Source organism: Podarcis bocagei (genome assembly GCF_964188305.1).
Source record: "Podarcis bocagei genome assembly, chromosome: 1".
Lineage (NCBI taxonomy): Eukaryota > Metazoa > Chordata > Lepidosauria > Squamata > Lacertidae > Podarcis > Podarcis bocagei.
In genome coordinates, this window is record NC_138125.1 from 101,949,755 (window position 1) to 101,976,854 (window position 27,100).

Below are 27,100 nucleotides of genomic sequence, written 5' to 3' on the forward strand. Positions count from 1 at the left end.
AAGCTTTTCATGACACAAAAAGTACACATTACTAAATTGCTGCAAATCAAATAGCTGTTAAGGCCAACTACAGAACAGTTCAAAAGTTGACAGCTCTTGCCATGACATTTACCCTGATAATATCTTGTTCCTTGTTGGGAGCTTTTGCAACTGTTCTAGAATAAACATCTCCCAGTGAAACATGGGTTAGTTCCAGTGCCATGACCAGTGCTATTTTCCTAGGAAAAGAGGTGGCAGAACTCACCATGAACACCTCCTTTGTTCTATTATAATGGCACCTGCCTGAGAGGGGCTGGAACAAAAGCCCTGGCCATGACTTTTGGCCTTGCGGTAAGATATGCCTGGGGTTTGCTTAAGTATCAGATGCCTGTGCAGTATGGGGGAGCAAGGGAGGTAAAAAAGGGTCATTACAACAAAATAAAGTGTATTTGTAGATTACACTACATGTCCCCAGTATATCTAAGCACATGATGTCAGGAAAAAGCAGCAATGCAAGAGCGAGCTGCAGCTGCCTGGAATGCAAAACAGGATGTTGATGTTTGGGACTGTACTATTGGAACAAAGGGGCAGTCTATTCACTGTGCTGAGCACCGGATGTTAGCTCAGAGTGTCATCTGACCTGTACTGGAAGTACAGGGGTGGAGTTTTTCTCTCTACTGTTGGAGACTGGAGAGTGCAGACACGTTTCTCTGTACTGCTGCAATGACAGAAATAAAGACATGTAAATAGATTTCTGTCTGTCTCTTTTCCCCTCCCTGAGGGAAGCAGGGAGGATGGAGGAGTTGGTGTGTCCCTCTCACGCTGAGTGGGATCGCAGATAGTGACCTCGCCTGTATCCTGCTGGGAGACGTAGACGGGGAGGTCAACCAGGATCTCAAGCCGAATGCCTGGAGAATAGCCAGTTACCTCTGACTGCGGCCTGAGAATCTGACACATGAGACATCTTTCCTTGCCAAGCAAGCAGATAATAGAACACAATCCATTGAGCCTCTATGTGCAAGTCTATGGATGTGTACAGCATATGCACAGAAGGGCCTTTCCCTTTGGGCAGAATCCAGCCATGTTAAGCACTTTGAACCCCATTGATTTAAATGGAAGTTTTAAACACAGCTTTAAAGCATTTGTAAGTTGGCCTGAATTATTCCTTCCTTTTCCGAATAGCAGCTCCAAGAAGTTGCTGTCTTTCAGAAAACCCAGTGTGCAGTGAATCATGCAATGTTGGTTTGCAAATTAAAATGCTATCTCAAAAAATGATCTTTCTGTGGTCTCCTCTCCATCTCTGCAGTTAGCACAACAAATGCCACAAACAAGCCATGAGCTTCTAGTTACCTAGCATAACATATTCAACTTACGCTAATGTCAGTTACGAAGTTTATACTACTTACTATAGTATAGCAACCTAGAAATACTTAATTGTTTCTTTTAGATGGAAAAATTTATGCAACCATGCAAATAATATCAAATATTTTGGAGACATAATTTTACAATCATTAATATTTTAGTAGGCTACAAAGGTTAATATTTGCTGTGGAAGGGTGTATATGCCACTTAATCAGTAAACTTAATCAGTAAACTTAAACATATTTAAAAGTGTTACATATTTTGGATCATCTTTGCTTGTTGTAATGCCTTTCTGTTGTTGGTCTCCATCTGTCTCAAGAGACCACCGAGTGTGCCTGTGGAAACTAAGTCAAAGTACTGTGTTAACAGCACCAACTGACCTCATAGGGGCACAAATACTGGCATTCCTGTTATATTTTGAGTTTCTTTACAACAACTTTACACACCCTGAGTGACCTTAATGGGACTCTGTGCAAATGAAAACCTGACTTTTGGCTTCAACTACTTTTCACTTCACTGATTTTAAATGCCCTTTAAACCATGCATTCAATTAAGACCCACTATCTAAAAATGAAGTTAATGCTATCAGTATTTAGGATCTTGTTGACAATGAAGATGCGGGTGTCTCTGCTAGAAGGTCACATTAGAGGGTCAGTACTTGTTAAAGGATAAAACAGGTGTTTTGTGAACACTGAAATTATGCCTGTGCCTTCCTCCATCATGAACGGTCATCATGATACCGATGAATTACAGCTTTAGGCCTGTGTTAATTACTTTACAGCTTTAGGCCTGTGTTAATTACTTCTATCTTAATAAAACTTATTTTTTTAAAAATAGTTGAAATGAGATAGAAAACATTTCAAAATATTTTCACCTGTTTCCCCCCTTTGTCTTCCTGGCTCACTGACAACCCCTCCCCCCAGACAAATTAGCCATTTGTCGCCTAGTAAAATTTGAAAAGTGTATTAATATCATTCAGATATGATTTTTTTCAAACTGTCAGTCATCAAATTCTAGCATGTTACTTCATTATTCTCCCTTACCCCCATTATTATTTCATCTAGTGCAATCAAGTTGTAGACACAGGCACCATTCACCAGAATAAAACTGTTCAAAAGAAGCATAAAGCCTGTTTGAAGGAAGCAGGCATTAAATCTTACTAATTCAGCTGGGAGATATAATTTTTAAGGCACAACACACAAACACGCAAATATTTTTATTTCTGAAGGTAACATAAACAGAAGTGGGCAACAATCATCTATCAAAGCAATTAAAAATAAATATAATAAACCTTCTAGAGTGTTAGCCATGTTAGTATGTTGCAGAAAACAACAGCAAAGCATTGTGTGGCATATTTAAAGACTAACAGATTTATTGCACTATTTTAGGATGTGAGCTGAGGATCGTGAAAGCTCATACCATGATAAATACGTTAGTCTTTAAGGAGATACAAAGTTCTTAGTTATTTTTTAAAAAACTATCTACACTGGAAATTCAGGAACTTATTTAATAAACTGCAATATTGATGTCTTAGAAGATCCTTTTATTTATGTGTATAATATTCCACACAGTTTTCATTGTTATATAAAAAAGTGACATCTCAAGTGGAGGCAGCATATTGAGTCATTGCATCTATACTTACCACGAGTAAACAAAGACAAGCAAGACCTTTTGTATTCCTGAAATTTTAAGTGTATTGTGTGTGTGTATATATGCACAATTATAGTTCTCTGTTACCAGACCTAATAGGGAAATCAACACAAAATCCTCACATTTGTGTTCATCTATATTCTTGTAACATTAGAATAAAATGTAATCACAATGGGTTTTATCCAACTGATGCTCTTACATGAGTGCAGGAACTTTTGATCCAGCAGGAAGCATCCATTAATGGAGAACAAGAGCAAATGATTTTTTTTTATAATTAATTTTCCCTCTACCCTGCAGCCTCCAGCATTTTCTTCAAATGTCCTGGGCAATCTCCCATCAACCCAGAGCTGGTTTATTTTATAGGATTCATAAAGTACTACAGCATTCATAATCTAAAAACCAATATTAACAATATTAAAAGCCAAAAAATAAACTAAGCACTGCTGAATTCAGACACACACTTTCCAGCCATATGACACATAATATTTCACTCTATGACAGTAGCAAGCATTACCTCTTTATTAGCAACAATGTGGTCTGTACCAATTTGGCCAAGAGTCAAGCCTAATGAGCACAGCAGCTCATCCCCAGTAGGTCTTGCCCCATGGCTCAGTGGCCGAGACTGTAAGTTCCTACCTCCCCACAGCTGTACAACTTCCCTCCTTTCCAGGGCTTTTCCAAGCAATCAGATACTGTGCCTGTGTGAAATCAACCTCTCCTCCCCTCCCCCCCCATTTCATGCCTCTTCTGGCTCTGGGAGGCCAGCGGGGACGGGAGCTTGTCATAGCAGGAGGGGGAGACACCTGTGATTCTTCACCAACCTGACTCATCCCTGCCTCTTGGCATCCCTCCTCCCCTGCTTAGGCTTCTGCCTCTGATTCTGAACTTCTCTCTTCCATAGATTCTCCCAGCTTACTAAAGTCCTTTTACCTCATTAGATTCTGACATCTCCTCTTCCCAGTCTTCTCCCTCTGACCACTCATTGTTGTCCCACCACCACTCCCCGGGGTTTCAGACCTCTTCCCTTGGTGGTTCTCCAGCTGACTCTTCCCACCATTCGTCTGCATCCAACTAATCCATGACACTATTCAGTTCATTAAAGACACATAGACATAATGCCCATGGCAGCAACTTAGTCCTGAAAGTTCCTCAGGCTGGAGGTGGGACAGCACAGGTGAAACCAACCACCCCATGATAACAGATTAAGTCTCTTCTTCTGGAGGTGGGACAGCACAGGTGAAACCAACCACCCCATGATAACAGATTAAGTCTCTTCTTCTGGAAACACCTCCGTTATGAAGGCTGCTAGGGTTGGAGGCTAGAGCAAAGCAGGTGGAAATGTTTGTTGTTCACTGGAGATTCCTTGTCTGGAATTTCAAGTGCTTCCAATACTAGCGTGAGACTAGTTTCAACCTGAGTGCATTCACCAAGTTTATGATGGACTTGGAGGATCATTTTCAGTTCAGTTCTAGTTCTAAGCTGAATTTATCACTCAGTATGGGAAATGGGGTGCTTCTTGCATCCTGATATCAGTTTATGTAAGTCATGCCTTCTTGATCACAACAGTCAGGACTGGCCTAAGACATTTTGTTGCCCGAGGTGAATGATTTATTTATTTATAAAAACATTTATATGCCACTCTTTCATAAAATTTGAAAACAAAAGCAGAAAACAATTTTTTTTGTTGCTACGTAAGTTCTAAAGAACTTATCTATAGAATATGGTTATAAAATGTCCATTTTCTACTTTCTATCATACAAGAAACTTCATTTTGGGTGGGTGCATATTAAGTATTGAAAATATGTAACCTTTAGAAATTTCCTATATATTCTATATTTATTTACTTACTTACCTACTTACTATATTTTACCAAGTAGGCCCAAAGTAAGGTGGGACTCAATGTCATAGAAATGTGGCTCACTTTAATTCTAAACTTTGTTTCAAACATACTGTGGTAAAATCTAGTACATTTTAATTTCACATTGTTTTTTTCAATGATATTGGCCTGAATATTGTATGATCTTTACAGTTGCTTTCTCCTATTTTTCATTTCCTGAACTATATTTATAATTATTAGGTAGGGGGTTATTTTATTTGATCATCATTTAGAATATTGTTTTATTTAATATTTCAACAAAATACTGAAGTCTTGTATATATGACTGCTATTTAGCAATTTCTGAAAACATTCCATTCCAAAAATACAGTGGTTATTTTGTTTTTCATGCAAAAAAAAGGATGATAGAGGAAGAAGGGTACAATCAAACATTAAAGTGTTGAACAAAAGTTTACCTTTCTCACGTCCTCTATTGAAGACTTTCACTTCCTTCAAGTTTATTCCAAGACCTGTCCTCATGGATACTGCCTCTGTGGCATCATTTTTGTGGCCTCGTCTGATGGACCCATTTGCATGAGCTCTGCCAAAAAAATAATAAAAAAAGGAAATATCTGATCCACAAATCTCAACTAATTAAAATAAATTAAGTCATTAAAATGCAGGAGACATCTGGCCTAGCAGAAGGTGAAAAAGCATACTTTTGACTGTGATGTTGATATGGTTTAGCTTTGAATATCGAAAAGTGCCTTTTCTCTGGAAATTACATAGCTTTGTGAGATCCTTTCAGTGACCTTGCTAAAGAATGGCTAATCCTACAAGGGTGAAGCATCTGGCACAGAAATAACATTTTGAGACTCAAATACTTATGGAAAAATAAATTACCTGTCAGACCAGTAGATGTAAGCCCCGAAGACTGCGACTGAAAACATATCCACATTGCTTCCTGACAGCACAATCTCCCGATTCCTTCCACTCTCAAGGTCGATTCTTTCTATCTTGTCCATTCGAGCATCACACCAGTATAATTTATTTTCCTATGGATCAATTGAAAGGTAAGCTCCAAATACTTTTATCCTAGCTTTTATTAGGAAAATAAAATAATGAATGTTCTGTGGTGTAAATGTTTTAGCATCGCATAACATTAAATGGACTTTATTTGGAAGAAGGCACAAAACCAACCTCATGGTCTACAGAAATTCCATTAGGCCATGTAATTCCAGTGCCAACAAGAACCATCTTCTCTGATCCATCTAAACGTGCCTTGCCTATGCAGGGTGCCTGTCCCCATTCTGTCCAGAATAAATATCTATAACATGGGGAAAAATAGGATAAAATCTATGTTTATTGAAATTGATCACGGGGCAAGTTCTTGAGTACTATGAGCATTAGAAGATTTGGGAAAGTTCTCATCACTGCCTGTTCACTGCATCTCTCACTTATGTTTCTGATAGTCAGAGGGTATAATGGATGAATGGTGTGGGATAGGGAATAAGGGGCTACTATAGGAGGTAAAAATTGGCAAAAATATGACAGAAGCACCTTGTGCAAGAATGATAAACTTAGTATATTAAGAGGTAGGTGTACAATATATATATTCTTAATTAAAGGTTTTGTTTGCTAAATTTGCTAACTTGCAATATGTTACTTTGTTCACATACGCTTCTGTATACACAGATGTGCTCCATGAGATATGAAAATTATTAAGAATTTTTGCTAGTACCCACCCCTTAATGGCATCACATCATAGGTCCACATACTGGATTCCCAGCACTGGCCCAAAGGGGACTATGAACTATGGCCCAAATCCAAATTGTTAAACAGTTAGTTCTGCATACTTATGTAAGCTTTTGGCTTGTGCTTCTTGAACAGCTGCCCTTTGTTCCACATGGGAAACATCTCCATTACTGATAGGAGACTACGGCTGAGAGAATTACATTTTGATAAGATTGCCAAAGAAATTGAGGGCTAAATTGAGAGTTAAACTGGGAACATGAATACTTAACCACTATTTCAATAATTTGGTTCAAATGCATGCATATAAATTTTCAAGTTACCCTTTTTCTGGGTGTACAGCTATAGACCTTGGCTGGTCCAGACCCTGAGAAATGACTACATATCGAAAAGATCCATTCAGCCTGGAAACTTCAATATAGTTGAAGCCATGATCTGTCCAATATATATTACCTGGAATGGGGGGAAGCACTATTCAGTTATGGCGATATAAGCCTTTAAGAATGCGTATACTAACATGGCTATTAATGTAAGTTTTATGCCTGACTTATTACTTATTAATAAACAAAATCAACAGTTATATCGTATTTGTAATGGTCAAATGATATTATAGTATACTTGTTACAAATTCATACCTAACAATGCTAAGAGGATGTTTAAAATAAATCTTCAGGGAAAGGCCACAAGTGACAACAATCTGCCCCCCCCCCCAGTAAACAGAATACATCAGAGCTTCTTACTGAGTTAATAAAACAAATACATCCAGAATAAAAACAAACAAGAATAATGTGGCTAGTTCTAGATTCCCCATGCGTGGAGTAGAGATGTCCTCTGCAGAAAGGGAGTCAAAGTGATTTTCACAGATTTGTCGCTCCTCCAGCAGCCCACACTGTCCCATGAAAAGCTGCTATGGAGGATTGAGCACTTTCTAGAACAGCATGGAAGGTAATGTTGGAGGCTGCAGGGGGAAGGAATATTATGGGTCCCTTACCCCACTTTCATTGGGCCTGATGCCTTTTCCATGAGTGGAAGGAGTCATAGATTCATGGAAATGTAGAGTTGGAAGAGACCCTGAGTCCTTCCAGTCCTATGCTTGCATCCAGCCCACTGAATATTGAAAATGAAACTGAAAGATGCAAGCATAGCTAACCTACTATTTTCCCCTTGGTTACAAAGTAAACATGATTTGAAATCATGACTAGTATAAATGTTGTTTTAAAAAGCATTTGATAGCATTGAATGGAGTTATTTATATCAGACGTTAAATTTAGCTTTGGAGAGAAATTTATCAAATGGATTAAATGGATCTATCCAACCTCCCTGGCATTTGTTACAGTATCAAGGGATGAGTTCTGATACTCTCCATCTTTATAGAGGATGTATCAGAGCTTCCCTATCTCTGTTAGTATTTACTTTATCCAGTGCTTTTTTCTGGGGGGACGCAGGGGTATGCATACGCCTAAATATTTTGTGAATCTTAAGTTTGGCCTCATTGAGGGGCAGTGTTTCAATATGAGTAGGAAAATGAGAGTACCCCCTAAACATTTTTTTAGGGGGGTAAGCACTGGCTTTATCAATCAAGAATTTCAGAGTTTATCTATGTTCAGAACTAAAAGGGGTTAGCATTTTTAAAAAGTGCAGGGTAAGACTATATGCAGATGATATCGAATTAACTTTGCTTGACCCAGCAGAGGGGTTTGAGAATGGGATAAAAATACACTCAGAATTTGCATTATTATCAGGTCATAAGGTCAATATGAACAAATCAGAATGGTTAGGATTTAATGTTGGGAGAAAAGAAAAAGACATGATAGCCACAGACTATTAAATTCGAGGGGGGCACCAATTCAGTACTTGAAAACATGGATAAATGCAAAATCATCATCTGGTGTGGCAGAACAATCCAAACCATCAATGTGTGCGGATTGGATGGAAGTGCACCTCTACTGAGCTCTGCCACCTAAGCCAGCCTTCAGTCAACTAACGACAATGGAGTGATCATTGTAGCACTTTCCTGGGTGGGCAGTAGGATCCCTACCAACAGCAATGTGGCAGGGAATGGGAGGTTCTAAGCTGGTCCAGGAGCTGTTGGTTCTTGAAATGGTTTCTGTGGAGTTTGGAATTTACAGGGTTAAAACTCCTTGGTGTCCTGTATCTGGGGAGGGGCCTGACGCACGGCCATATGTCACAGGCTTTGTCTGTGAAAGTTGGTTTCACTTTAGACTGAGAGACGCTGCAAAAGAAGCTGCGTGTGCTCTAAGCACCGGAGAGATGCCGGAAAGTTCTGATGGATTTATTGCTGTGTAAATAAACACTTTTAGAGATAGCAACGAACTGTCTCTGGACTTGATTTATCCCTCTATCTCACACGGACAGCAGGACTGCTGCGACTCTGTCAAGCTTGTAAAAAATCGAAGGTCACGACATGCACATATCCCAGGTCAGAAAGGAGGACCAGCAAACCCTTTGAGCTGGTTCATGCAGATTTATGTGGTCCGATGCAGGTAGCTTCTTTAAGTGGATCGAAGCATGTTTTGGTTCTGATTGATGATTTTTCGAGACACACCTGGCTGTTTACACTTAAACACAAGTGGGAGGCGGCTGCACTGATCAGTGGAGGCGGTGGAGCTGCGTTTCTCTGCCAGGGTGGTTTCCTTTCAATCTGATTGAGGGGCAGAGTTCACAGGTTCTGCGCTGCAATCTTTCTTCAGGCAGAAAGGTATCAGTCATCGATTGACTGCCCCTACAGTCCACAACAGAATGGAATTGCGGAGAGAAAACACCACACCCTACAGGAAGCAGCGAATGCTATGCTGGCAGACTCGGGTCTGCCACAGTGCTTTTGGACCGAGAGTTATAAGACGGCATGCTTTGTTCAGAACAGGGTGTTCAGTTCAAGTGTGGGAGACACACCCTACTTTCTGCTGCATGGGAAGAAACCCAAAGTGGATTTCTTGCGTGTGTTTGGCTGCGAGGCTTGGGTCCTCATTCCAAAGGCCACTCGCAGAAAGGGTGAACCAAGATCTAGGAAAATGATATTTGTTGGCTATGAGCTGGGCTCAAAGGCATGGCGTTTCGCATACCCTACTGGCAACCAGTCTAAGCTGCTTATTAGCGGCAGTGCTGAGTTTTGTGAGCAGAGTGGGTGGAAACGTCTTCACGGGAACCTGGATGTTCTGTTTGACTCAGATGAGGAAGAGGAGGAGGATGAAGCTGAACCTGTTGCTGAGGTGCACAGTCCACAGCCACAGAGTCCAGAACCAGGATCTCCAAGGCAGAGGCTCCGAACCTCTCCAAAGGGGAGTCCCAAGACCCCTCCACAGGTCTCTGTCAAGTCTGAGCCAAGGAGTGAGCCATCCTCGCCTGCAGACCCAGCTGTAAAGCTTAAAAGGTGCAGCAGGTCAGAGGGGGAGATTTCTGACACAGAGGATGGTGTGGCTGGCCCAAGTGAATCAGGCGCAGTTCCAGAGTTCACGCTGAGGAGGTCAGCAAGGTCAACCAAGGGAAAGCCACCAGAAAGGTACGAAGCCACTAGCGTGTGGGTAGGTGTGGCTAGATGTGAACCTGAATCCTTTGAGGATGTTCAGAAGTTGCCTCAGGAAGAAGCTAGCAAATGGCGTGAGGCGATGCAGAAAGAGATGAACTCAATGGAGTCTCTTGGTGTGTTTTTACTCACACAGCTGCCGGCTGGCAAGCAGGCTGTGAGTTGCAGGTGGGTTTACCGTCTTAAACCCACAGAAGCTGGAGAACCACAGTATAAAGTTAGGTTAGTAGCTCGTGGATTCACACAGAAGAAGGGAGTCCACTTCACGGAGGTCTATTCGCCAACCTCGAGGGCCGAGACTTTGAGGACGCTTTTAGCAGTTGCTGCAGAGAGGTTGGAAGGTGAACCATTTTGATGTGGATGTTGCCTACCTGAACTCAGACCTCCAGGAGGAGCTGTACATGCTTCCTCCTCCAAGGTTTGAAGTCAGTGTGCCAGGCATCGTGTGGCGGTTGCACAAATCCATCTATGGATTACGCCAATCTGCCAGAAATTGGAACATGTGTCTGAATGAAGCCTTAGAAGAGCTAGGTTTCAGGAGAAGTGTTGCGGACAACTGTCTTTACCTTAGAGGTTCAGGTAAGATGCAGCAAGCTGCTCAGATTTTTGTTGATGATATCTTGATCATGACACAGACAGGTAAACAAGTGGAGAAGTTTGCTAAGGAGCTTGGAAAACGGTTCAAGCTCAAGCACCTTGGAGACGTCAAGTCGTATCTAGGTGTAGAGATAACGAGAGCAAGAGATGGAAGCTTTTTGCTCAGCCAGAAAGGTAAGATTGAGCAGTTGCTTGAGAAGTTCAGAATGTCTGAGTGTGCAGGTGCCAAAACACCCTTGGAGGCTGGTTACGTGAAAGAATGTCAGCAAGTAGAACGCATTGTGTTCGAAAATACTGAACTCTTTCAATCAGCTCTGGGTAGTCTGTTGTATCTGTCACAGTGGAGCAGACCAGACATAGCGTTTGCTGTCAATCTGCTCAGTAGAGAGGCTTCAAGTCCTAGTGTGTAGGCCTGGAATGGTATTAAACGGGTGCTACGTTACCTGCAATATACCAAAGATTTTTGCCTCAAGATGTCAGCTGAGGGTAGTGTCAAGCTGACTGCATGGGTGGATTCAGATTGGGCTAACCTTGAGGACCGCAAATCAGTGTCAGGCCTAGTGGTGAAGTTTGGGAACTCAGTAGTTGGGTGGAGGTCCCGGAAGCAAAGTCTCATAGCGCTTTCATCTACTGAGGTTGAGTTCAGTACGCTATGTGAGGTTTGCAGAGAGCTGGAGTTCTATGTGTGTTTGGTCCAGGAACTCTGTGGAGAGCATTGTCTTCCCGTCGTGGTGCATGAAGACAATCAACAGTGTCTCAAATTGGCCGAGACGGCGCAATTCAACGCCAGGACCAAACATTTGGACATACGTTTTCAGAATGTGTGTCAGAGCGTTCGTGTGGGGCTAGTTGCTCTAAAATACTGTCCCTCAACCAAGAACCTCGCTGATGGTTTCACAAAACCGTTAACCTTCCAGAAGCATGAGGAGTTCTGTGAAGGTCTGTGTTTGGGGTGAGCATTGTTGCTTATTTCCCCAGATGCAGGGCAAGAGGGGGTGTGGAGTTTGGAGTTTACAGGGTTAAAACTCCTTGGTGTCCTGTATCTGGGGAGGGGCCTGACACAGGGCCGTATGTCACAGGCTTTGTCTGTGGAAGTTGGTTTCACTTTAGACTGAGAGGCGCTGCAAAAGAAGCTGCGTGTGCTCTAAGCACCAGAGAGATGCCGGAAAGTTCTGGTGGATTTATTGCTGTGTAAATAAACACTTTTAGAGATAGCAACGAACTGTCTCTGGACTTGATTTATCCCTCTATCTCACACAGACAGCAGGACTGCTGCGACTCTGTTTTCCTGCCCAGGACAGCCCCAAGCAGAACTATGCAGGGAAGCGCTGACTGGACGGCAGGATTTAATGGCCAAAGTTTCACTGCTATCACATGCAGCATCAAGTCAAATATAGGCTGCCACAGCAATCTACCTTCCATCCACTTTCTGCCAAGGCCACCAAACATAGCAGGGCTGTGAGGTCAGTGGTGGCCATGCTGTTTTGTACAGTCTCATCAAACAAAATTGTGCTTAGTCATCCATTTAAATAACATGATAATACCAGATGACAGATAAATGATAGTAACATTTATTAATGGCAGCACATTAGCTGTTGCCAACAGATGGAAAACAATTAACCCACACTCGTATGCATGAAAACATTGGATATAGTTTATATGGTCAACTTCATCAACGTGTCAAAAGAAAGAGAGAACAAAATGATCGGTTCATACTAAAGAGCGTCTTTCTCTCTTCAGTACTGGAATGACAAAGTGCAAACATGCTCTTGCTCTTCTCTTGTGCAACCTTATTAATCTACTTTTACTATCATTTGTTTCATATATATAAATTGCCACAGTACTATTCTATTTATAGTTCCTGGGGGGCGGATGTGAAATGAGACTGATGTTTTTCATATGAAAGGTAATAAGAAAAGGAAAAGTCAAGCAAAACCTAAATGAACCTGAATAAAGAATTAAAAATGAAGAACTGGTGTTACCCGCTATCCAATCCACTGCAATGCCTTCTACTCTTCCCAAACCATTTGTAATGATGTCTTCCTTCCATGTCTGGTCCCTTCTAGCTCTGCTTATTTTGTTGAACCCCATGTCTGTCCAGTAGATTGTATCATTTCCTACGAAAGAAATATTAAAAATTAGCAATTATCAAAAATACAACCTTAAATCTGTAATAAATGAATCAACTTAAAACAAGATCTTGCGGGATGGGCTCATTCTAGTGGCGGCCTCTTCTTAGCACCTCAAGTGCATGGAGATGCCATTGATGAGAAACAGTGCCTCCATCATAGCTGCGTACATAGCTGTGTACATAGCTGCTGTGATTTATGTAACTCTGCAAGACTGGGGGGGGGGATGTTGGTACACATAAGCAGTGTACTTCATGAGCCGTCTTATTGACAAAAGTGTGAATACACATGGCAGTTCACCTTTTCTGTGAGCAAGAAAAGAATAGGTTTCCATTTTTACTGTTCATAAAAGGTTGAACTATTTATCAAATGAGAAGATATGATGTTGTATAAGTTTGGTCCTCCAGGCAGTGTTGCCCTCCTTGGGATTGGGGGCACTGGGTTGGTGGCATTACACCCACCCCCACTCCCATGAGCCACTGCTGTATTAAGTTTTTATACACACTTGCCTTCCCCTTGTCCCTTCTAACATTCGTCTTTCAAAGCATTCGTCTTTCAAATGTTTAGTTAGTATGGACATAATCTAGGTTGGCAAGTATAGATCAACTCTGATAAAAGGTTTCATGTTCAGTTGCATCAAATATTCAGGACTTCTGCTCCCTCCTTGAACTCACAAGTCGCTTCCAAAAAAGATTATGGTGACAATATTCCGTAACTGCTCAAGATGTTAAAATATGTGTAAAATAAAGATAAATATTTGTATTCACCTGCATGAAAATCTATGCCCACAGCAAATGAGGCTCCTGATATAGGCATTAATGCATCTGTCTTATCATTTGGATCAAGAGGAACTCCTCTGATTCCTTCATGAACAGAATACATCAGGAATGATTCTATGCCTAAAGAAAACACACAGGCACAGAAACAGTAAAGATTAAAACCATTATGAATATCAGCAACCGGGGTGGATGATGGGGACTTCAAGGGACATTGGAAGGGAAACAGGAATCAACATCAAACCTCATTAATAGCCTAATAGCTGTTTTGGGGATCTTATCTGATTAATGGTAGAACATATAAATGGAACACAAAAGTTCATACAAAAAAGTTGTATGAAAAAATAAGCACCTAATGCTACAATTCTATATCCATTTTCCTAGGAATAAGTCTGAGGCAAAGGGTTTCCTTTGGAACAAATCTGGTGTTTCTCCCAGTTCATGTGCACCATGACCACCTCCCTGGCCCCTCAACCCTTCCCTTCTCCCCCATGATAACTGACTGACTTGCTGGAAACCTAGCATAGGGGCTACACCCCAGCTGGTGAGCTACTTCTAAATAGCACTATAATTCAATTACTCCAGTACCTTTGCATTCATTGGACAAAACTAAAGCTGAGCCAAAAACAAAACAAAAAAACAACATATTTTTTACAACATTTCTAAAATGTTAATTTCCACACACACACCCCTAAAGAAACCCCTGTGGTGGCTGACATTTTCTCCATTTTGAGAGGCCATTTCCACATGGCTTTAAACAGAAAACGGCAAGGTGGGGGGAATTTTACTCTTACTAAGCACTTGGGCAGAATATTGCCTTCACGTTTCCCCTTATATCTGCAAATATTAAAAGGATATATGGTTTCTTTCTATAAAATAAAATAAAAGCTTGATTTTCAAGGAAACTCCTGGAACATTGGATGGTCTGTATGGTTTGCCCTGTGAAACGTCTACAAATATTGATTACTTTGAGCCAATGGTTTTCAAACTTTCTAAACTCAGAGAACATTTCCCACATTAACTTTCTTGCCTTGTAGAGGATTATGTGAACCGAGAATGAATCAAACATTAAAGAGGAACATCAATAATAGCAGACAAGCTGTCTTTCAAGAAACCATGTCCTTTCTTATAAAGAACCCCCTAATAAGCTTCCACGGAAACCTAGTGTTCCCAAGAACATAATTTAAAAGTGCTGTTTCAAGCAATTATTTCAGGGCATGTGTACAACTTACTAACACACTGATATATTGCTGATGGAAAAGTTTGAAAATGCACAAAGAGAGAGTGAAATCAACTGTTACAATTTCTTTGGGCCTTTTGCATATTTCCATTTGTTTTTTAGAAGCAACATGCCAGAAAGCTCCGAAATCACTAATTCTGAAACTGCAATAACTAGCTTTCTGTTATCAACATCAAAATGCAGAGATTGGAATTACAACAAATCCCCATATTAGTTAATTTTGTAAATTCTATAAAGTTAGTATAGGAAAACCTGTAATAGCAATAACATACCAAAAATACACTCGGAAGGATCCAGAGTAACAATAGTCATTTTATTTCCCAACTATGAAGCAGTAGGAAATTACTCCATTGCTTTTTATTTATTTCCTTTACTATACATTATTATTTTATTTTATTTTATTTTATTTTATTTTGGTAATAGTGAAGCTGTACCTTGACATGACATACGGTTTTTCCGAAGGTTATAGCCTACAGTACACAAACATGTCCGGGTTGATTCTGAGGTTGGTAAGCAAAGTTGGGAACATCCTCCATTATTGTGTTGACATGAATTGCTACCTATAATACAATGGAGTTGGGGAGGGGGATGAAATAGAAAACAATGTAACAATTATGTGTGGAATACAAATACGTAAAGGCTAAACTACATGTGACCTTAATTGCTTAATTCTGCCCTTGAGTATAGGTTCTGTTCCACAATAGCAGAGTAAAAGCTTTGATCCACATCACTTTAACCATTAGCCCCCATTGAAGTTCCAATCTGGGTTGGCTACCCACACCTACAGTTTGCATTGCAAAAACATTTTATTGTATCACTGTGGAACAATTAAAACACCTTATGCACCACTCTAGGATCTTGACCCAGATTGGGCCTCCAGCACTGGCAATCGGGGGACCAAAGGAACGCGCTTCGAAGTAGACAAGTAGGACTATGCTTTTAGTCATGTAATGCTGACATGAATTTAAAACATATTTATATAGTATTTCAGTTAAAAAGTAGGATTATATTTTTTTGGAAAATATTGCAGTGGCAAAATAATCATCAAATTCATTTAATTATGAAATGCAAGTTTTCTGTTTTCAGTCAATCATAATTGTATTTCAAATTTATGTACTTTTAAAGTCTTCAAACCATGAGGTTTTCAATATTTTACAGAGAAAAGTTATCAAAACCTTCTCTAATAAAATATTTTAACCACATGGCCGCTTTCCAAACTATTTGGCATTCCCTTCCCTTTAACTCTAATTATAAGTCAAGAAGTTTGTATTCTAGTAATGAAAGCTGCCACCCAGGGCAGAGTACATTTAAGCCCCATTCCCTTGACACTCTGGGGCCAACTGCGCCAGAGTGGGTGAGCGGCCAATAATTACCCAATATTACCACATTTTTGCCAATTATGCAGATAACAATTAATATCAAAATAGTTCCAATTAATTCTATATTTATACAATTTAATCAAAGTGGTTTCCCGTGCTCCTTGATCAATGTTTTTGTCCAGTTCTTATATTGCTGTGTTTCATTTTTTCCCCTTAACTTCTAATTACATTTCAGTTGGTATATTAATCGTTAAGGTAACAGCTGCATTTTAAGTGAATACTATTCGAGTTATTACATTATCTAACTTTTCATAGGATTTCAAAAGAGGTGCTCTAATTATTTTCCTTTTCTCTGTCTGAATATATCCAGTTATAAAGTCCTTGTCCTTTGTTCGCTGTCCCATTCTTGAAATCCCTCCAAATGCTGTTGTTTCTCAGCGTAGCTGGGGTGGGGCTATAATCTTGGAGAATTCTCAGAATATCTCATTAGCTCCCTCCCATCGTGCTCTCATCTTGCTCAATGTTTCTGGACAACAACATACTCCAACAGTCCACTCTTTCTCGCTACTCAGTCAAGAGTGTTGAAGTTTCCACAGCCTGAGAAAAAGGGATCCAACTTCAACCACAGGACATCTTGCAGTACTTCATTTTAATTAATCACCATCAACGTCTTCATGCCTCCCTCGTCTGCTGCCCCAAATCTTTATGACTGCATTTTGGCCAAAGTCCACTTGAGTTATATCTCTTCTCTGTTGTTTTTAAGGGTGGTAGAGGTGGTATCTGCTCTAATTTCCCAAGATAATCCATTCCAGCCGTAGAGCTCTCTTCTCCTTCTATTTCTTTAAACCACATGCAGATAACTGTTGTTTTAATCACAGGCTTTATTCCATTTGTTGTTGTTTAGTCGTTTAGTCGTGTCCGACTCTTCGTGACCCCATGGACCAGAGCACGCCAGGCACTTCTGTCTTCCACTGCCTCCCGCAGTTTGGTCAAACTCATGCTGGTAGCTTCGAGAACACTATCCAACCATCTCATCCTCTGTCGTCCCCTTCTCCTTGTGCCCTCCATCTTTCCCAGCATCCCAGGCTTTATTCCATACTGCAGACCAACTTCATTTTATATCTTTAAGATTTTGCATCTGGAAAGGGTTGCCGAATCATTCATTAAGAAACTCAAGGTAAACAGGAAACCAGAGGCTCTCCTCTTTGCCATCCACCGCCCACACCAAATAAAATATTTTCTCAGTTCCAAACCTCAGATCAATGCAGCTGGGTAATTCCACAGTTCTGATGACAACAGCTTCTCTTGGAGTGTGCCTGACTTTAAAGCCAGTTTGAAATCCCATTTAACAGGAGAACTTCTGCTTCTTAATGGCGGCATAGGAGGGTTTTGCCAGGCAAAGTGCTTTTTGCACTCAGAGCCTTCCTGCTGCCCTCATTCCATGCCAGAGCGAGAACTGTAAGTGAAGCCTATTCCTCCCCTCCCTGAGAGGAATTTCCAAGAATGATTGACCCTCTACCATTCTTTTTTTCCTTCGTCTTCTATCCCCACGGTCTTGTGGGGGCTACCTCCATTAAGGAAGACAGGTACCGGGAACCAGAATTATAACATTTTAGAGCTGGAAGGAACTGCTTGTAGTACATGAAATCCAGCTGGTGAATTAGGCAAAGTCGTAGTTACAATGTTTGTAAAATGGAAAAAAAGAGGAGAATCATTAGACGTCAATACAAAATAAAGGAGTTGGGGTCCTTTAGACCTTCCATTCAAGGGCAACAGGCTCAATGAAGAACAGACAGGAGTTCTTATTGAGGCCTTATCTGCAGATAATTGATACTAAATGAAGTTTTTGCTTTTATTAAATTCAAAGTTGATGTAAAGTTATGATGTTGCCTTTATTAAACCCAAGCAATGTGTGGTGTCTCCTCCTTTTCATTAGTGGTTCGGGTTACAAATACTAGTATGGAAATAGTTATATTCCATTTATTTGGTACTAATACAACTGATCTATCATTAAGAGCAGATGTCCTAAGTTGAGCTTCCTTCAATGAAAGTACTTCTGCCATTCAATGGATGGGGATTCAATTCAGTGAAGAGGAGACACAGTATTTATTGATTCTCCTGCACTCTCTGCCTCACCTCTTAGGCTGCTCCAGAGGGCTTCTGAACCCTTTGGAGAAAAAAATTCAGGGGACACAAGGAAATAATAGCAGGAAAGAATAACTGGTGAAAATAACTTCTTTGATTCTATTTGTGAGAGAAGAGTGGAGTTCTGCTCACGGATCACTGGAGCAAACCATTCAACTGATCATAATATTAGAAAATACAGTTTACCTTGTTGTGCTGCTTTATCATACACCTTCATATGTACAACTCCTGCAGTTTTGTTCCGCAGAACTGTGGGATTTCGTCCATCTTTCTTATTGCAGGTGCCCAGCTGGCCTAAGTTTTGGTCTGCCCACCATAGCTTCCGATCTGTAAAGATAATGTTTATCATTAAGGAAAAATACTTCTTTACTAATATAACAACTTTCATATAAAAATAGATTCCCATATGATGTCTTAGTTATTTATGAAGTAAAATGTTTTTAATATATTATTTTATTTTTAAAAATGCCTCTCTTGGCACCTAAGCATTTTTAATGAACAATAAATAATATCATGTGGGTGGTTGGATTTATTTATTTGATATACCACCCTTCATCCGAAGATCACAAAGCAGTTTACAACATAAACACACCAAAAAACCCACAAAATACATAGCCAAATAGCAAAAAACAATACCACCCATCCAATGCATTAAAATAAGACCTATGGACAATGACAGTTCTATAACGTTACAGTGTTAAAAATGGCAAAGATTTGTCAAATACCTAAAGCCTCTTTTTTTTTTTTACAATTCTCTGTCACCCTATTAATAATAATTAAGATAAATAACAATTAGAAAGTACCGGTAATACTGTTTAATTAAGCGCAATGCATGATGCTGTATGAGCAGCACCACAGCTAGAAATACGAAGCAAAATACCATACCTTAGAGTTCCGGAAACAGTTTTGGTGGTTTTTTTGTTCAGAATCAAAACTATTCCAGGAACTCTAAGGGACCAAATTTGTCTATTATGTCTAGAAGAAAGGCATTATATTATAACACTGGGTACCAGGCTCTCAGCAGAAGTGGAGGTTCACCCCCTAGCTCCAGCATTAAAATATAGCCAACCCACTCAAAAAGCCCCAAAAGACTGGCTGTGTGTAAGAGATTACATGAAAAAACCGCATTGTTTTCAAACTATATCCTGTTTTGACTAAATCTTGTAAAGAGTATTATTGAAAGAGAAAGAATTGGGAGACTTAAAACAAAATGACACAGTGAGGGGGAAAAAATGCAAAAGGAAAGCCGCAGTGAGGTGGTAGGAAGTCACGGGTGGGAAAAGATTTGTATGGGTAGATGTATAATGTATTAATTTAAGGAATTATTTTGTAATTCCTCAAGAATATATGTATATGTACAATCTATACTCAATAAAAACTAAACTTTAAATAAACAAATAGTCCCATCTGCTGTTGAAAATCATTGTAACTGGACAAGTGCGGCTCAAAAGCTGGTATATTATACAGAATCATCATGCAAGTTGCCTTTTAAAAACACAGAGCAGGCCAGCACTATCAATGGCTCCAGAACTATTTCCTGGGAGTTATGAGACCAGTCCCAGCAACCTATGACAACTTGTGCTTGTAAAATGGCTGGTAAGGGGAAAAGCAAGAAGGAGCAGAGACTTTAGAGGACATGTCTACTGCTGTTGCTTTTTCGTTTTTTGAAAGGGGAACTCTTTATGAAGGCAAATGCCAGACAATCAAATAAGTTCACCACCAAAACTATGACTCAGGCACCTACTTTCTCACCATGTATTTATTTATCTTACTAAATAATTTCTACCACAAACTTCAAGATCAGGTTTCCGGGCAGTTTACAAATAAAATGATAAAACTCTATCATTACAAAAATGCAACCAAATGCAGTTAAAAGCAGTATTATTATTATTATTATTAAAAAACACCCCAAAACCACAGTGTAAAAGTCCTTTACAGCACACACTTATACATACATACTCTTTAAGTAAGAACAATTGAGTTCCCTGGTAAATGTGCATAGGATCACAGGCTTAGGACTAATTTCTTAGTTCTTATTAAAAAGCCCAAACATTTTTAAAAGCCTAGAATAAAAAAGGGTCCAGGACACACATGTGAAGGAAGTGGATTTTGCTATCCTGGATTGACCGTAGGTCAATACTTGTAGGTATTGTTGCATAATTTACATGTATGGGAAAATATGTCTTTCTCATATGGACTGTTGCATCTTGTATGGGGGTGCATATTTTTACCTGTCTGTTCATTTGGGAGATTGTCATGTTAATGTGGACTTTCCCCTTTATAATGGGACTTCCTTTCGCTCTCCTATCCTCATACCTCATGCCCCTCAAATCTCCTAGGAAAGGCTGGAGGAACCAGGAAGTACCGTATTTTTTGCTCTATAAGACTCACTTTTTCCCTTCTAAAAAGTAAGGGGAAATGTGTGTGTGTCTTATGGAGCAAATGCAGGCTGCGCAGCTATCACAGAAGCCAGAACAGCAAGAGGGATTGCTGCTTTCACTGCGCAGTGATCCCTCTTGCTGTTCTGGCTTCTGGGATTCAGAATATTTTTTTTCTTGTTTTCCTCCTCCAAAAACTAGGTGCGTCTTATGGAAAGAAAAATACGGTATTTAAGCAAATACTTCCTGGAAAAAAGTTCTTGCACTAATAGGATGACTTTGTTGGATAAAACCCTTTGTTCTCTTACTGTGGTCTGCTTTGTATAACTTATATATATTCTGTTTTATGTAATTGTCTAAGATTTTTTTAAAAAATTAATTGATTGTTATAAATTGCCTTAGAGATCATATGGTCAAAAAGTGGGATGTAATTAAATAATGCATACATTAAATAAACATTAATAAAATAGGTAAATTGAATTAATATTTTCTCTTGCTGAAAAAAGCTCATTATTTTCAATCAGAAAACACAGTATCATCAGTATGTTATTGAAGGGTTCACACAGGAATTCTAAATATGAATGATAATCAACTGACAGCTGTGAAAAAGGCAAATTCCATACTTGGGATCATTAGTAAAGGAACTGAAAATAAAACTACCTCTATCAGCATGTAATTATACAAATCTATGGTGCAACTGCATTTGGAATAATGTGCACAGTTCTGGTCGTCTCATATCAAAAAGGATATTCTTGAGTTGGAGAAAGATTTTGAAATGGGCAATGAAAACAATCAAGGGGATGGAACAATTCTCCTGTGAGGAAAGATTTCAGCATGAATGGCTTTTTGGTTTAGAGGAAAGGTAAGAGGGTGACGTGACAGAAGTTTATAATATGATGCATGGCATGGAGAAAGTGGATACAGAATTTTTTTCCTCCTCCCTCTCTCATGACACTAGAACTCATGTGAAGCTGTATGTTGAAAGATCCAGTTCTTCAGCACGCAGAACACAGGTAAACTTATAGCAGGGAGCAACAGCCACTAATTTAGATGGGTTTCTAAGAAAGGGTTAGACAAATTCTCAGAAGATAATTTTATCGGTAGCTAGTACCATAACTGAAGGGACATGGGTGGCGCTGTGGGTTAAACCACAGAGCCTAGGACTTGCCGATCAGAAGGTTGGCGGTTCGAATCCCCGCAATGGGGTGAGCTCCCGCTGCCCTTTCCCTGCTCCTGCCAACCTAGCAATTCAAAAGCAATTCAAAGTGCAAGTAGATAAATAGGTACCACTCTGGCGGGAAAGTAAACGGCGTTTCCATGCACTGCTCTGGTTCGCCAGAAGTGGCTTAGTCATGCTGGCCACATGACCCAGAAGCTGTACACCGGCTCCCTCGGCCAGTAAAGCAAGATGAGCGCCGCAACCCCAGAGTTGGTCATGACTGGACCTTTACCTTTAGTACCATAACTATGCTGTGCTGCCACGGTCAGAGGCAATATGCTTCTGAATATCACTCGCTGTAAACCACAGGAGGGGAGGGTGTTCTTGTGCCCAGGTCCTGCTTGTGGGTTTCACACAGGCATCTGGTTGGCAGTGTGCCCCTTACAAGGCCTGCCCCACTCCACACCTCCCATTGCTCAGAACCATTGCAAGTGGAGTCCTCCACTGCTCTCCCCAGCTCCCCTCTTCCAAGGCACATCCTACCTCCCTTAATTAAAGGCACCCCCCAATTAACACGCACACACATTAAAAAGCAGTTAAAACAACTTTAAACATTTTAAACAATATGGGCAAGGCTACCCCCAGGGAATATGATGTTATGGGGGCGGCCCTTGCCCTTGCCTCCCTCCAAAGCCATTCCCCCGAAAAAGGAGACCTTGTCAGCCCAGGTCTCGTTATAGCCCCGCTCCCCTAGCAGATTGAGCCACTGTGGGCTCTCAACCAGTCAGTCTGCAGGGGGTGGGGCAGGCATCCCTCTGCTGGCCAAAGGTGCAAAATGGCAGGCTTAGGTCTGATAAGGTCTTATTAAGATGCTGCCTCTTGACATATCTGCTTAAGTGCCGTGTAATGAGGCAACAAACACATGTCATTAATAACAAATAGCAAAGTCATTTGTCATCACAAGTCCTAGCTATTAGAAGCTTTCTTTATTGTTTGCTGAATTGCATGACAGCCAATAAGCCCTTATCACTAATTAACATTGCAAAAATATGCTCTCAGAACATCAGGTCAGTGCCTTCACCCGGGTCTACCTAGTGATATGCTAATGTCCCCAAGGGGATAGAGTCATGTTTCATCATAGAATGCCTTAGGTCAGCTTTCCACAGAGAACAACAAAGTCTAAACAGTTCCCTAATTCCACTTTTAATTAATTTAAAACTCAATAGCCCAACAACCTATAATACTCAGCCTCCTTTCTCCAGGGCCTCACACAAAACACACAACCTCCCCCAAGGTTGCATCTCCTCCCCACTCTCCACTTTTGTGCTTTTATTGAATCAACCAAGAAAAAAGTAATTTCTGGGGCTGAACCAAAGTTCACAAATGAGAACATTTGGCTCAAATTTTAGGAGGGGCCCAAAATCACTCTCCTGAAAATAGGTATGACTTGAAGGGTTAAAATTCTTTTAAATAATTTTCAGGGGGCTTATCCGTGGTGGTGGTGATGCAGCGGTCCTTCCCATTCCCTCCCCCTTTCTTTATTCTAACTCTGCCAACCATGGGAGTGACAGAGCTGCTCTCGGCAGCCAAATCTGCCCCTCCCCTGCAAATGACCTGTTGTAGTACAACTCGAGGACATTATGGGGACATCAGTGGCACCCACCCACTCCTATTGAAGCCAATTCCCTTTTAATTCCTCTTCAATTGCTTTTTAAATTTAGAAGACACTATATTGCAATAGTGCAATAAAGCGGTCTGCTGATCCCATATATATTTGATATTTTGTAAATCAGGCATATCTACATATAATTAATTTACTTTAAAAAAATACTCTTCAAGCAAACATGAGAACAGAAAAGCAAAGCAGCTATGATTAACAGAAAATCAAAGCAGCTAAGATTAACAGAACAAACTTAAACATGTCTACGCAGCAATATTTCCCGCTGCACTCGTGGAAGGGGTGGCCTTTTGATCCAACAGACATGTCTACTGCTGAAAGGGGAGGAGAGTATTGTCATTTTGTCTTCCCCCTCCCCCTATGTCACCCTCTTATGGAAAATCACCCAATTATTGAAGTTGGTTTTCAGGGGATGCAGGGTTGAGGGGGAATCAGTAAAATATGCCTCCCCTCTTTTTCTGTCAGAGGCATAAGGGCATCAAAAGGATCCCAGTCATTGAGTTCAATGGGGGTTATCACCCGGCAAGTAGGTATAGGATTGGAGCCCAAATATATGTATCATGTCATTTCATATATACCAATGGCTTAGACTCGTTCTTTTCTTACTCATAATGCATAGAAATTCAAAGTGTTTATTAAGAATCTATACAGATGCTTTGTGCATACATTGTGAATGCCTCAGTGAACCACAGTAATAATGAATGCATTTCCCCCCTAACACTTTAAACAGATCTACAGGTTAATTAAGTTCAAATGTGATGGTATCCACTTCCTGTGCAATATGATAAATTTATAAAATGATAATGGCATCTCCTAAAGCAATGATTCTGTGGAAAGATTGTTCTATACACATTATTATTATTATTATTATTATTATTATTATTATTATTATTATTATTATTGTAAATGTTTCTGAAGAGGTACAATGAATGTGCTTTTACAGCCACTGGCATGGACATAAGATGGGGACAGCAACAGCATTAAATAAAACAATGGATCTATGAAAGAGAATTTCTAATTATGGGACAGATCATCAAACCTGTCCCAGTTCTGTTAGATGGATATAGAACAACAACATGCAAATTGAGAAAAAGTTAGGCAACACTATCCTATGCTGTTCACTCCAGCTTTGTTGATTTAAGACAAGGTGTTACCTAAACTTTCAACAAGGACTCCCTGCTTGGTCAATTCCAATGTGGTTTGTCTCTTCTATCAGCGAAGCTCTTGTGAGTCTCCAGTACTAAGACAAATTCTATTCACTATAACAAACACTTTCACCCTTCCTACATTATTTATGATTGATCAGAACTCACAGTACTGTATTTATTGACTGATTGATTGATTGATTGATTGATTGATTGATTGCATGCCTAGGCTACCCATATATAAATGTTGTAATGGGAACCCAAAATCCATGCAATGAGAGACTATGTTTGCAGCGGTCAGTATCACTGCTAGATATTGTTTAGGATGTTAGCCATACCCTTCACTGTTCTAGCATTGCAAAAGTGAGGCAATCAGGAGTCAGACTCTTCCGACTTCAATCATACAAAGAAGTGTTCAAATAGTAGCTCCCTATGCAATTAATAAGCGGAATATTCACAGTACCGTTCAACTAATGGGCCTAACAAAATTCTTGCTCCTTGTCAAGTCCTATACCAGGTAACTCCGCAACCGGGAGCTTCCCTGTGCAATCTGAGCAACATGTCTTCAGTTCAGCATACCCCAAAGGAACATGTCATGGTAAGGCTCTTCTGCCTATTGCACTACTAATTAAGATAGTTGCTATTTGCATAAATAGTAAATAGTCTCTAGTCCACCTACCTCTCCTGCTAATTCCAATCATGTAATTAGACAATCCTGTTATCTTTGTTCTCAGATCACAGAATCATTTTTTTCACAACAGACATTAGAATTAGAAGACAATTCAGCACAGGGTTATCTCATCACTAGCCCTTAGAGTATTGGCCTTCTTTGCAGTCTCCTGCACCTATACAATTAAAAAAAATTCAAAAAATCAAAACAGAATTCTCAAAAATAGCCACATGCTGTTATCTTGTTTTCATCTTTGCAGTGACAATGGCTAAAATCCTTCTTAGGCTGCATAAATCCCATTAAAATCTAACTGTGAGCCAATGTCATTTCCTTTGTACAACTATTCTTTAATTACAGCAGAAGTTGTAATTTCATCATATTGGGGAAAACCATTAGTAAATTTGACTAAGCTCAGGAACTAAAAGTTCCAGTCACACAAAGGCTAGGCAATCAACTACATTTTGAGGAACCAGGAAGACTTGACATTTCAATGTAAAATAAAGAAGTAAAGAAATAAAAGAGCCTAGTTATTCAAAAGGAGATTTTCTATGCTCACCTGCCAAATACATAACCTTAAGCTAAAGAGCAATGCTTGTTCCCATTCAGTTGGAACGGAGAAAACACAGAAGAACACAGTTTAAGTTCCATCTATTATGTACAGGCAGCAAGTGTGCTATGTAAGCAGAAAACTTGTATACTTTTTAAGCGTCCTTCACACATTCTTAAGCACTAACATTTGTTTTCACTTAAATAGTTGATTAACTGCATAATATTAAAGTGTATCAATATTAGAATAGACAGATCAAATTAAAATACCTACCTGTGCTATTCACATACTATTTTATTTTAATATTTTAAGTATTATTTTACATTTAAAAATATGTAATCAATTTATGCCAACAGTGTTTTCCAGTAGCTAATTATAAACTTATTACTGTAGTTGGTTTATAATGATATAGAGGTGTGTGTGTGTATATATATACCTGTGTGTATGAGAGTGCGCACACAAAAATACACAGACACACACACACACACAAATATATATACAGTAACACTTCTGTACTTAGTGATACATCTTTTCCTTCAAGAGTTGAAACAATACTTTGAATACAGATTCCGATGGGGTATTAATTTTCATTAATGATTGTTTAAATCCTTAAGAGATGACAACCATATACTGTACTTAAAACTGGACAAATTGCCCAGGTATATTTCATTTATTACTGCTAATGTGCTTAAGAATATTGTGGCAGTTAGAAAATTTAGGTGTACAGTGGTACCCCTGGTTGTGGACAGGATCCATTCTGGAGCTGCGGTTGAATCCTGAGGTTTCCACAACTGGAGGGACTGCTTCTGCACACGCACAAGCGGCGGTAGAACACTTCTGCGCATTTGCATGCAGCAAAAACCCAAAAATATACTTCTGGGTTTGCCGTTTATAACATTTGTTATAGTGAATATTGCCTGTCGTTATAACCAGTTCAAGACTCATTGAATTGCTAAAGAGTATGTAGATGGATATTGGTTTAGGGGAAGTATAATATAATATAATATAATATAATATAATATAATATAATATAAGTGTATGCATCAGTTAATTTAAAATGTAAGCTACAACTTTCTACATTTCTATACTGTGTGAAATAAATAAAACACTTCAGGTATTCAAAGTATTTGTCATTTGTATTCAATAAAAATGTATGTTAATGTAGTAGTTACAGTCTTAATTATTGGTTATCAAATCCTATGACAATTTTGCTAG

At 39.7% G+C, this 27,100-nt stretch overlaps 1 protein-coding gene across 7 annotated transcripts in view; it reads right to left on the minus strand.

Annotated features, from left to right (window-relative positions):
- The window catches only part of LRP1B (LDL receptor related protein 1B), a 765,918-nt gene that overhangs the window by 117,294 nt on the left and 621,524 nt on the right, over positions 1-27,100 (minus strand). For all 7 annotated transcript variants that reach the window (XR_014001603.1, XM_081167487.1, XM_081167486.1 and 4 more), the window contains 8 exons: positions 18,495-18,635; positions 15,279-15,404; positions 13,596-13,727; positions 12,682-12,816; positions 6,882-7,011; positions 6,007-6,133; positions 5,710-5,861; positions 5,283-5,407 (listed from right to left, as the gene is read on the minus strand). Coding sequence is in view for 6 of the 7 variants with exons in the window: in XM_081167487.1 (XP_081023613.1) it covers positions 5,283-5,407; positions 5,710-5,861; positions 6,007-6,133; positions 6,882-7,011; positions 12,682-12,816; positions 13,596-13,727; positions 15,279-15,404; positions 18,495-18,635 (1,068 nt within the window). In the remaining variant the exon portion in view is untranslated. The remainder of the gene's footprint in view (positions 1-5,282; positions 5,408-5,709; positions 5,862-6,006; positions 6,134-6,881; positions 7,012-12,681; positions 12,817-13,595; positions 13,728-15,278; positions 15,405-18,494; positions 18,636-27,100) is intronic.